This window comes from Leptinotarsa decemlineata, unplaced genomic scaffold (genome assembly GCF_025532065.1).
Source record: "Leptinotarsa decemlineata unplaced genomic scaffold, Ldec_3_MD MMD2_tig00005466_RagTag_RagTag, whole genome shotgun sequence".
Lineage (NCBI taxonomy): Eukaryota > Metazoa > Arthropoda > Insecta > Coleoptera > Chrysomelidae > Leptinotarsa > Leptinotarsa decemlineata.
The window spans coordinates 97,501-110,065 of NW_027412626.1; the positions used below are offsets into that span (position 1 = coordinate 97,501).

Sequence of the window (12,565 nt, forward strand, 5' to 3'; positions counted from 1 at the left end):
CCCACTTAGGGCTGCACTCTCAAGCAACCCGACTCTGAGGAGAGATCCTCCCGAAATTGACGGCGGTCGCTACGGGCCTGGCACCCTCTATGGGCTGTGGCCCCGTTCAAGAAGGACTTGGACGCGCCGTACGACTCCGGGATAAACGGATCCTCCCTAACACCACATTTCCCGGCGGTTAACCCGCGGGATTCGGTGCTGGGCTTATCCCTGTTCGCTCGCAGCTACTGAGGGAATCCTAGTTAGTTTCTTTTCCTCCGCTTAGTAATATGCTTAAATTCAGCGGGTAGTCTCACCTGCTCTGAGGTCGATAAAATAATTTTTCAGTTTATTCAACAGCAACGAGTCGACGTACGTAGTCTCGTCCGTCGTTATTTCGAGAGAGAACTACCGAAACGGACAAAAAAGTTCTCGACGTCCTGTAATAATGTGTGTGCGTGTGTACGTACGCTGCTCGACACGATCAGACGTCGTCTTCGATTCATCAAAGATTCTCGGACACGACGATCGTGCGTAACGAGAGCATACACACACACACTACAAGCGTGAACCTGTATATTGCCGTGGCAGCCGCTTTCCCAACAACGGAGACTCGATACGATTTCGTTGTGTACAAACTACGTAACGTTTCTCTCATCTTGCGATGAGAAAAAACGATTCGTCGCTTTCGCACTTTAAGATGCCGCGTCTTTGTCGTCGTCGGCGTCGTCGTCGTCGTCAACGTGTATTTATTTTTGTTACCAAGTGTCATCGCCGCGAAGGCGATAAAATACTTAGATAACGATTATAATAACGAGACGACTCGATAGACGACAAACAACAACAACAACAACACGTCAATCATCCAACACGCTCCGACGTTTTTACAAAATATCAATTTTGAAAAACCGAGCAGTCTTTGAAATTGATACGACCCTCAGCCAGGAGTGGTCCAGGAACAGTATCCGAGGACCGCAATGTGCGTTCGAAATGTCGATGTTCATGTGTCCTGCAGTTCACAAGTTGACGCGCAATTAGCTGCGTTCTTCATCGACCCACGAGCCAAGTGATTCACCGTTCAGGGTAATCTTTTATTTAGACGTACTCAAAAAAAATAATTTCAAGAGTTCGACGTCTCGATTCGGCAAGCGTTGAGATTATACCAATGCAACAACGTACATAAATATATATATACTTGTTAAAAAAAATAAAAAAAGAGAAGCGCTCGACGATTTCGTATTCGTACGGCACCACATATTCAGACGAGGCATCGTGTACCGAAATCGCGCACGACTCAATTTTTATATTCGTCGTGTAGAGGACGCGCGTAGTATTTCATTTACCATGCGTTCTAACTGACACGGCCGGGCGAATATCTTTCACAACCATCGGAAATCTCGTTGTGTAATCCGGTAACGTAAAAATTCGTACGAAACGAAACTTTCACGTTTCGACCGCGATTAAACATAATTTCCTACGGAGCGGTTTTTTAACAGTCACACACTCCTAGGTACCCGGCGAAGGCGGCGTCGTCGGCATCATCGTCATCGACGGCGAAATGTATCGTCGTATATCGCGTTCGCGTTCGACAAAAGAGCGTACGCTTCACAACACGATCGACGAACAACATTAGCGCCATAATCGACGACAACGACGCGGCAACACAACAATACGCACAACGTCATATATTATAATTCTCGGTAAAGAAAATTACACGCCTAATTGAAAAACCTCTAAGACGAATTTGTATAGTTCGAGAAGAGGACTACTACTAATCGAAAGGATGATGACGACAGACAACAACGTCGTCGTCGTCGTCGTCAATTTCACCGTCATTCGAAAACGTAGTCCACCGTCGCTCATTTTCTTTTCTATCGAAACGAAAACATAAAGCGACAAATTAGTTCGAATATCGTAGAAGGAAAAAGGAGAGATTTAACTCTTTTCTCGCTTCGCGATATATATATTTGATCAGACATGTCGTATATAGACAATATCACTGTAATGATCCTTCCGCAGGTTCACCTACGGAAACCTTGTTACGACTTTTACTTCCTCTAAATGATCAAGTTTGGTCATCTTTCCGAAACATCGAAGACGCCGAAACGCCATCGCGCTCAGTCCGAAGACCTCACTAAATCATTCAATCGGTAGTAGCGACGGGCGGTGTGTACAAAGGGCAGGGACGTAATCAACGCGAGCTTATGACTCGCGCTTACTGGGAATTCCTCGTTCATGGGGAACAATTGCAAGCCCCAATCCCTAGCACGAAGGAGGTTCAACGGGTTACCCGGGCCGCTCGGCCAGGGAGGACACGCTGATTCCTTCAGTGTAGCGCGCGTGCGGCCCAGAACATCTAAGGGCATCACAGACCTGTTATTGCTCAATCTCGTGCGGCTAGACGCCGCCTGTCCCTCTAAGAAGAATTGTTTATACGCCGACAGTAAAAACCGCGCACGATAAAGGCCGAAGCCCCATCGGCGGGCCTTTAGGATGTCGGAAAACGCCTAGTTAGTAGGCCAGAGTCTCGTTCGTTATCGGAATTAACCAGACAAATCGCTCCACCAACTAAGAACGGCCATGCACCACCACCCACCGAATCAAGAAAGAGCTCTCAATCTGTCAATCCTTCCGGTGTCCGGGCCTGGTGAGGTTTCCCGTGTTGAGTCAAATTAAGCCGCAGGCTCCACTCCTGGTGGTGCCCTTCCGTCAATTCCTTTAAGTTTCAGCTTTGCAACCATACTTCCCCCGGAACCCAAAAGCTTTGGTTTCCCGGAAGCTGCCCGCCGAGTCATCGGAGGAACGTCGGCGGATCGCTAGCTGGCATCGTTTATGGTTAGAACTAGGGCGGTATCTGATCGCCTTCGAACCTCTAACTTTCGTTCTTGATCAATGAAAGCGTTTTTGGCAAATGCTTTCGCTTCTGTCCGTCTTGCGACGATCCAAGAATTTCACCTCTAACGTCGCAATACGAATGCCCCCATCCGTTCCTATTAATCATTACCTCGGGGTTCCGAAAACCAACAAAATAGAACCGAGGTCCTATTCCATTATTCCATGCACACAGTATTCAGGCGAAGTTTTAGCCTGCTTTAAGCACTCTAATTTGTTCAAAGTAAACGTGCCGGCCCACCTCGACACTCAATGAAGAGCACCGCGGCGGGATTGAGTTGGGCCGCCCTTGCGAGCTAAGCCCACCGGCAGGACGTCCCGCGGCACACCAGTTAACACCGCGGACGATGAACCGAAGGCGCGGGACACAGATTCGACTACGAGCTTTTTAACCGCAACAACTTTAATATACGCTATTGGAGCTGGAATTACCGCGGCTGCTGGCACCAGACTTGCCCTCCAATTGATCCTCGTTAAAGGGTTTAGAGTGTACTCATTCCGATTACGGGGCCTCGGATGAGTCCCGTATCGTTATTTTTCGTCACTACCTCCCCGTGCCGGGAGTGGGTAATTTGCGCGCCTGCTGCCTTCCTTGGATGTGGTAGCCGTTTCTCAGGCTCCCTCTCCGGAATCGAACCCTGATTCCCCGTTACCCGTTACAACCATGGTAGGCGCAGAACCTACCATCGACAGTTGATAAGGCAGACATTTGAAAGATGCGTCGCCGGTGCGAGACCGTGCGATCAGCATAAAGTTATTCAGAGTCACCAAGGTGTACGATGACGAGCGAACCCGCCACCGATTGGTTTTGATCTAATAAAAGCGCTCCTTCCGTCTCCGGTCGGAACTCTGTTTGCATGTATTAGCTCTAGAATTACCACAGTTATCCAAGTAAATGTGGGTACGATCTAAGGAACCATAACTGATTTAATGAGCCTTTCGCGGTTTCACCTTAATTTGGCTTGTACTGAGACATGCATGGCTTAATCTTTGAGACAAGCATATGACTACTGGCAGGATCAACCAGGGAGCTGACGTTCTATCGTAGAACTAGTTCAGTCTCCATAATATTAAAATAATAATAAATACGGAAACAGATCTATATTCTCTTTTCGTGCGTGTTGTGTGTGCGTTATACGAAATATAAATTTTCGAAACGCCACGCTCAACGAAAAAGTTGTTATATATCTCTATGTGTCTCTGCATTATTTCATTCAAATAAAACCGGACCGACAACAAATCGAACTATAACATTGCTCAAGAAGAAATATTACAACACACGCTCGTCGTACTCGACCTGATGATAATGTTACACAAACCACCGGCGTACACGTACGTATGGTAATTTTTCGAAATACAATATATAATAGACGATATATACGTCGACCGGCACAAAACTTCGAACATTCTCTCGACCCTTCGCTAGATTGAAAGCGACTCGGTGTTCTCGAAAGATTCGTTCCGAAATTATATTTATTCTCGCTCGGACAGAGGAGAGCTGTCGCATATTTTGTGTAATAACAAAATTTTTGTTATTTTTTGGTTGATCGCATAGGGACCGCTTACGTAGAAACGCTCGCTAAATCCGCGATCTCGCAGTGTCTGACGGTTTCGGTTGGGTAGAAGCAGAAGATATACTACTACGAACTATCCACACCACCGTGGGCGAAGCCCGCACTCGACACGATATCGAATTAATGTTATTATTCAGCAGAAAAACGAATATCGTGTGATTTGGTTATCGGTGACCACGGTACCGACAGCGCTCGAGCAAGCGTCTGCCGATACTATAGAGGAAGCGTTTTCGATCCGTTTCGAAACGTACCTATCCCCCTATAGCGGCGTTTCGAGCACATCGCCCGTTTTCCGTTAACGCTGACGGGACCCTACGCGACTTTCGGTTTTTTCCACTTTTCGTATAGTCCTAGTCAATATAATTTATATCCGTCGATATGATATTGTATCAGACATGAATACGCATATCGATCGATATATTAAAATATTATAGGATAACGTTCTGACAACAGGACGTCTCGATTACAATGTTTATCGGAAAGTGTAGTGAAAATTTGTGTAAGGCCTATACCGCTTTCTCGCCATTACAACATATGAGTTGAGACGGTGAGACGATACTTGAATTAATGGGAGCAAACAGAATTTCGGAAGCGTGATAAAAAATTTTCAAAGAGAAATTTTGGCGAAAATTTCACTATACTTTCCGATATTTTCACCACACTTTCCGTTATTTTCACCACACTTTCCGTTCATGATTATTTTCGCCAAAATTTCCGTCTGAAATTTTTTCTTCACGCTTCCGAAATTCTGCTCGCACCCAGAAGGCAGAGGTAAACTTTCATTACACTTTCCGTTATATTTATGTTTTCACTACACTTTCCGATACTTTTATATTTTCACCACACTTTCCGTTCACGATTATTTTCGCCAAAATTTCCATCTGCAATATTTTCTTCACGCTTCCGAAATTCTGCTCGCTCCCAGAAGGCAGAGGTAAACTTTCATTACACTTTCCGTTATATTTATGTTTTCACTACACTTTCCGATACTTTTATATTTTCACCACACTTTCCGTTCATGATTATTTTCGCCAAAATTTCCATCTGAAATTTTTTCTTCACGCTTCCGAAATTCTGCTGCTCCCAGAAGGCAGAGGTAAACTTTCATTACACTTTCCGTTATATTTATGTTTTCACTACACTTTCCGTTATCTTTTATATTTTCACCACACTTTCCGTTCATGATTATTTTCGCCAAAATTTCCATCTGAAATATTTTCTTCACGCTTCCGAAATTCTGCTGCTCCCAGAAGGCAGAGGTAAACTTTCATTACACTTTCCGTTATATTTATGTTTCACTACACTTTCCGATACTTTTATATTTTCACCACACTTTCCGTTCACGATTATTTTCGCCAAAGTTTCCATCTGAAATATTTTCTTCACGCTTCCGAAATTCTGCTCGCTCCCAGAAGGCAGAGGTAAACTTTCATTACACTTTCCGTTATATTTATGTTTTCACTACACTTTCCGTTATCTTTTATATTTTCACTACACTTTCCGTTATCTTTTATATTTTCACCACACTTTCCGTTCACGATTATTTTCGCCAAAGTTTCCATCTGCAATATTTTCTTCACGCTTCCGAAATTCTGCTCGCTCCCAGAAGGCAGAGGTAAACTTTCATTACACTTTCCGTTATATTTATGTTTTCACTACACTTTCCGCTACTTTTAAATTTTCACTACACTTTCCGTTTTCTTTTATATTTTCACTACACTTTCCGTTCGGGTTATTTCGCCAAAATTTCCATTTCAAATTTTTATTTCACGCTTCCGATATTCTGCTTGTTCGCGGAAGGCAGAGGTAAACGTTCACTACACTTTCCGTTATCTTTTATATTTTCACTACACTTTCCGTTATCTTTTATATTTTCACTACACTTTCCGTTCGGGTTATTTCGCCAAAATTTCCAATTCAAATTTTTATTTCACGCTTCCGATATTCTGCTTGCTACCGGAGGGCAGAGGTCGATTAAGTTTGACGATAGTCGTGTCACTAAGTGTTCTGGCGATGTTCTAAATTTACTGTAGTCTCTGGAGATACCCTACATTTTGTTTTATAAAAGAGAAGACATTAGTAGATCAAGATGTTCACATGATGTGGTGCTTGCTGCTGCTGCAGGTTTTTCCGGGTTTTCCTGCAGCTGAAAAAGCAAATGCGCCACTGGAATCATCAATGAAGTCGCCCCTCCGGAGCGTCAATTAAATTTTGTTGTTTCATAATTTCATGATTTGTATTACTTTCTTGACCTGAGACTTACTTCAAAAATATAAAAAATACACACGAATTCATTTCATAAGCTTTTGTGGTTCTGAAAAGAACCTTTTTTTTATGGAAACGGTAAGGACAATACAGGGGGAGGCATTAAATTCAACCGCCAAATCCGTACAAGGTTCGACCTTGCCTTTTCAGGGCGTATACAACATCCATGGCTGTGACGGTTTTGCGTTTCGCATGTTCGGTATATGTTACGGCATCTCTGATAACATTTTCGAGAAATACTTTGAGTACTCCACGAGTTTCTTCGTATATCAAACCCGAAATACGTTTAACACCACCTCGACGGGCTAATCTTCTAATGGCAGGTTTCGTTATTCCTTGGATATTATCACGCAATACTTTACGATGACGTTTCGCTCCTCCTTTTCCTAAACCTTTACCTCCCTTGCCACGACCAGTCATTTCGAATGTTAAGAATAAATTATATACTGCACGATACGAATGAAATACTGTTAGTGATACTAACGACAGACTTCGACTAAAGTTCTACACCGAACTCGGTCGGGTTTTGTTAAATTTCATGACTCCGCCCACAACTGGAAATCGGACCAATGGCGTCTCGTCTAGATGGTATATAATAGTTGGCGTGTATAAGCCGACTCAGTTCATATGTTGTCCGTCTATCGTTCGGTATACATTTCGTTCGTTACAATTCGCAATAGGTTTTGAAAATGGCTCGTACCAAGCAGACCGCTCGTAAATCGACTGGAGGTAAAGCTCCGAGAAAACAATTAGCTACTAAAGCAGCTCGCAAAAGTGCACCGGCTACGGGAGGTGTTAAAAAACCTCATCGTTACAGACCCGGTACTGTTGCTCTCCGAGAAATTCGACGTTATCAGAAGAGTACTGAATTGTTGATTAGGAAATTACCCTTTCAACGTTTAGTTCGAGAAATCGCTCAAGATTTCAAAACCGATTTACGATTCCAAAGTTCAGCCGTCATGGCTTTGCAAGAAGCTAGCGAGGCGTATTTGGTAGGACTCTTCGAAGATACGAATTTGTGCGCCATTCACGCCAAGCGCGTTACCATTATGCCCAAAGACATTCAGTTAGCAAGGAGAATACGCGGAGAACGAGCTTAATTTCATATATATATATCCCAATATATATTGAAAATATATACAAAAAAAAGGTTCTTTTCAGAACCACAAAATGCAATTGATGAAAGAATTCGTTTATCGATAGATATGAATGAATGAATGAATGAATGTATGATATTTTCAATAACTCGCATCACGTAAATATTAAATCACGGGTGTTTGCAGAACATGTTCAGTATGATCCAAATATGGATTATAATACTGAAATTTTTTACTTTCCGAAACGAATCTTTCGAAAAGATCATTTTTAGAAACGGCTGAGATAAATAACGAAAAACAAGCGATCACTGAATGAAAGATCGCTCATAACATCACCATCTTTTCGTAAATTTCCTCTGATTCATATTTTTGAATACCTGGCATAAATCTCGAGTGACTTTTTGTAATATACCCTATACCAAAAATGAATCGTTCTCGAGATATTCGATCGTTTATACAGAAAAAGTAGGTATTATTCGGTTCTCGAGCCATTTCCCTATAAAATTGAAAACAAGTCTCATAGAATACATAAGCTATTATTGATTCATCAAAATATTACATTCCGTCGTCTTGTAGGAGGAGTAACATTTCCAAAATGATGAACGAGGTATTAGGAGTCGATGAGTAATTCTGAAGATATAAAAATCAGTGATTTCTCAAATGGAACACCCTTAGTTTGGAAATCTCGAAATGATTTTGACTCATTTTCCTGAAACGATCCCAATATCAGAAAATAAGTCAACTGTTCACAAGACATATTTCAATGAAATAGAAAGACAGAGCAATATTTTTTAATTTTTACTCTTTTACGAAATTATTCGATTCATATCAATTCGATAGTCGGCGGCGGCGGCGGAAGAAATATTATTTATCTATTTTTTTTCTGTTTATAGGGATAGGCTAGGTAGGTAGTTCTGACTATTTATTTATATATTTGTTGGACAGTTGAATTATATACGAATTCTTGTAAAAAAAATTGTGGCCCTGAAAAGGGCCATTTGTTTTCTTAGACTTCGTCGCCGGAGAGAGAAGTCAACTGATAGAAGAATTTACTTCTTCTTTTTTGGAGAGGCAGCTTTTTTGGCTTTCGGAGAAGATGCCGATGCAGGGGTCGCTTTCGCGGTTTTCGGTTTGGGTGCTTTCGGCTTTTTTGTTGGTCCTTTGTTAGTTTTCTTTGCTTTCGAAGGAGACTTGGTTTTACTAGCAGAAGTCGCGGACGAAACCTTAGAAGCGACGGTCTTTTTATCCTCGGCAGTTACCTTTTTAGGCTTGGCTGCGGCAGCCGCTTTCTTTTCCGGAGAGGCTTTCTTACCTTTCGGTGATGCAGCAGCCTTCTTGCCGGTTTTAGCTTTTTCACCAGCTACGCGTTTAACGGGAGTTTTTTTGGCCTTCGCACCGGCCGTACCGGACGTTTTCTTTTCGGTAGCCGACGGTTTTGCCGAACCAGAAGATGCCGATGCCAATTTGAACGACCCCGATGCACCTTTTCCTTTAGTTTGTACTAATGATCCGGAAGCAACCGCAGATTTAAGATATTTCTTGATGAAAGGTGCCACTTTTTCTGCGTCAGCCTTATAATTCGCCGCAATATATTTTTTTATGGCTTGTAAAGAGGAACCACCCCGTTCCTTCAATCCTTTAATAGCGTTATTAACCATTTCCGACGTAGGTGGGTGAGAAGGTTTACTTCTTGGATTTTTAACTTTCTTTTCTTTCTTCGCAGTAGACTGTGCCTGCGGCGACGAAGATGAATTAGCCGAAGCCGAAGAATTCTGATTTTCTATGTCTGCCATAGTAAAAAAACAACTGACAATATATTCTCGGAAGATAGATGCTACACTCGTTAGGCGTCTAGAGAGAATGATGTAGTCCTCTGGTGTTCCGTTTGTTTAAATATTCTGGGTCGAAGCACAGGCGGACGGGAGACTGAACGCTCGACATTCTCGTTAGACACGATATTGACGGCTTCCATTCTGCTGTCGAAATGTTCGCATCAACTTCTTTACGAAATCAATGCCGGTTTCCTATTTAGACTTCGACTAGCACAATAACGTGGATAGATTCTACGTATTCCGAAAATATTTTCTGATAAGAAAAAGCTAATATTAAACCTCGACAACTCACAGTAAATTACAATGAAATATGAAGTATTGATGATTTTGACGTAACTCCAGACAATTCCTTTCCGAAAATACTCGTAATCGATGATCTGGAAGGAACCTTCGAATAAATATCATAGGCGCGACTGTCTATAGAAACATGATACATTAGCCGATAATACTCGATAAATACACGAGTGAATAGGGGCATCGAAGAGACCTCGTGTCTACCTTCATACACGACTATAACCAAGAACCGACGCTTCTAATAGCATCAACATTTTCAAAAATTATCCCTATAAAAGTGTTCGATGAAAACGGCATTCGAATAATAACGAACGTTATTAATGTTATATTCGATAAGATATAATCATCGTAATATACTTTCAATAAAAAGGTCGATACTACAACACGAACGAACGAACGAACGAACGACGATACTGTGAGCTCTATCTATAACGGAGTAATACACACCCACCCCCACCCGAAATATATAAATCGTCAATGTTATAGTCGAAATCAGAAATGCTAATCATAAACGTTTTTAGACAACATATTAGCACGTAAATAAAAAAAACACGTTAAAAAATAACATAAGTAATAGAGTACATGACTAGTATAACAGTAACGAACGTTAACTTTTTAGGTTGATAGGTAGGTAAGCACCATCTAAATATAGGTGGCAAAATTATTTATTATCATCGCGCGTTTCACGAAAGGAGGTAACAATGTACTGATAACAAGGCAACCCAACCGAGTGAGACCTAGCGCCCTAGCAAAAATAAATTATCATTCAGCGTCGAAACGATATTGTAAGAATTCTTTCATAAATATTTTGTGGTTCTGAAAAGAACCGTTTTTTTTTAAGAATGTATATCGTAGACCGGAATAAGTAAATTATTTCGAACTGGTATATTTCGTAACTGCTTTGGTGCCTTCGCTGACGGCGTGCTTCGCCAATTCACCAGGAAGTAACAGACGTACTGCAGTCTGAATTTCTCTGCTCGTAATAGTCGATCGCTTGTTATAATGAGCAAGACGGGAGGCTTCCGCTGCGATACGCTCAAATATATCATTTACGAAACTGTTCATGATGCTCATCGCTTTACTGGATATTCCGGTATCGGGATGGACTTGTTTCAATACTTTGTAGATATAAATTGCGTAACTTTCCTTCCTCCTCCTCTTCTTTTTCTTATCGGTCTTCGATATATTCTTTTGGGCCTTTCCGGCCTTCTTCGCAGCCTTTCCACTAGCTTTGGGTGGCATTCTGAAAATTTAATTTCGTCAATATCAAACAAACAAGTACTATCGTGCAGGTTTGCTTTCGACTCAATGTAAAAGACGCCCCCCCATGCCCCTCCCGGGTTGTGTGCCCAGGTCGCAAGCTCCCTCCTTACGGAAATGCTTCCGCAGGTTTGGACCTGGCGACCCTTTCCTTCCACCCCCGTTTCTTAAGGAAACGGTCCTCAATCCAGCTGCTGGCACTTCAGCAAGATTGATATCTAACCTCTTTTGGTTGGAAACCAGCCTTTAGGTGCTTTTATTTCCCTATCTAACTTCTCGGTTTAAATTTTATTTGGCTCTTGTTTGTCGCGGTATTCCTAATTGAATTTTTGCATGGGGGCCCCCAAAGCTAACGGCGGCCATAGTTGTAATAGTCGGGCTTTTCCCAGTGAAGCTGAGAAATGTGATTTTGAAATTGAATCGCGGTTTTCCTGTAAGAGAATATATGGTTAATACACTTAAGATTTTTATACTTGCCTGAGCCGCCTGACGGCGACTCGTGGGGGCGGTCTCTGATTTTGTCTTGTCGGCCTTGGATGTTTGTCCCTTTCTCGGAACCTGGGGTCACCCATATTCAACGCATCGTGTAGATCGCGAAACGCTGGATTTGAGTGCGATCTGATTCTATCGAACATGCTTTCTGCATGTTCTCTCATATACACGTCCACATACTGCGTGTCCAGTCCTAGATCTCTGTATATGAATCTGTTAGGGATGTAATACGGAGCATTTACGGCGGCCCTTACGCTCGTGTTCATAAATGCTTGGATCTTCTTTCTGTATGTCTGCGCGCACTGGCCCCAGGCAGTGCATGCATACAGAATTATCGGCATCAGGATCGTTCTGATCATCAGTAGCTTGACTTTCAGTGCCATGTTACTACTTCTTCCTATGATCGGCGCCAGGCGTCTTCTGGCCTGTTTGGCCATTCCAATTCTCTGTTGTACGTGTTCCTGGAATGTTAACTTCTTGTCTAGGATGACCCCGAGATATGTTGCTTTGTTTGTCCACGGAATCTCTTGTCCGTTGAAGATGACGTTGCCTTCCGGTTGTACGAACCTGCGGGTGAACAGTATCGCCTGACTCTTGTCAGGGTTGATACTGATCTTCCACAGGTTAGCCCACTCCTCTAATCTGTCTGCCTGTTGTTGCAGGTATCTTGTTACGAGTGCTTGACTCCTAGATCTCGCCAGCAGGGCCGTGTCGTCCGCGTAGAGTGCCAACTTGTTAAAGTTGTTCTCTGGCTTGGGCACGTCTGCCGTGTATACGGAGTAGAGGTGTGGCGAAAGGACTGCACCTTGCGGGACTCCTGCCTCCAGTAGTCGAACTGTTGATAATTCGTCTCCTACTCTGCATCGGCATCGCCTGTCAG

At 42.7% G+C, this 12,565-nt stretch overlaps 1 protein-coding gene and 3 non-coding genes across 4 annotated transcripts in view; all 4 read right to left on the reverse strand.

Annotated features, from left to right (window-relative positions):
• Positions 1 to 310, reverse strand: part of LOC141484296 (large subunit ribosomal RNA) — a 4,028-nt gene extending 3,718 nt beyond the window's left edge. Inside the window, exon 1 of the ribosomal RNA XR_012466568.1 lies at positions 1 to 310. This exon is cut by the window's left edge and continues 3,718 nt beyond it. This is a non-coding gene — a ribosomal RNA (large subunit ribosomal RNA).
• A 600-nt stretch (positions 311 to 910) lies between these two features.
• On the reverse strand, positions 911 to 1,065 carry LOC141484300 (5.8S ribosomal RNA). Its single transcript, XR_012466571.1, has one exon. It is a non-coding gene; the product is annotated as a 5.8S ribosomal RNA (ribosomal RNA).
• A 916-nt stretch (positions 1,066 to 1,981) lies between these two features.
• Positions 1,982 to 3,901, reverse strand: LOC141484293 (small subunit ribosomal RNA). The gene has a single exon (XR_012466565.1). It is a non-coding gene; the product is annotated as a small subunit ribosomal RNA (ribosomal RNA).
• A 6,894-nt stretch (positions 3,902 to 10,795) lies between these two features.
• LOC141484288 (histone H2B) lies at positions 10,796 to 11,183 on the reverse strand. The gene has a single exon (XM_074179378.1). The coding sequence runs from the start codon at positions 11,173 to 11,175 to the stop codon at positions 10,804 to 10,806; it is 372 nt and encodes a 123-aa protein (XP_074035479.1). The 5' UTR covers positions 11,176 to 11,183; the 3' UTR covers positions 10,796 to 10,803.
• Positions 11,184 to 12,565: the final 1,382 nt, after the last annotated feature.

Bases quoted from the DNA above. Each gene is read 5' to 3' on its own strand.
- LOC141484288 (XM_074179378.1), bottom strand. From the start codon at position 11,175: ATGCCACCCAAAGCTAGTGGAAAGGCTGCGAAGAAGGCCGGAAAGGCC.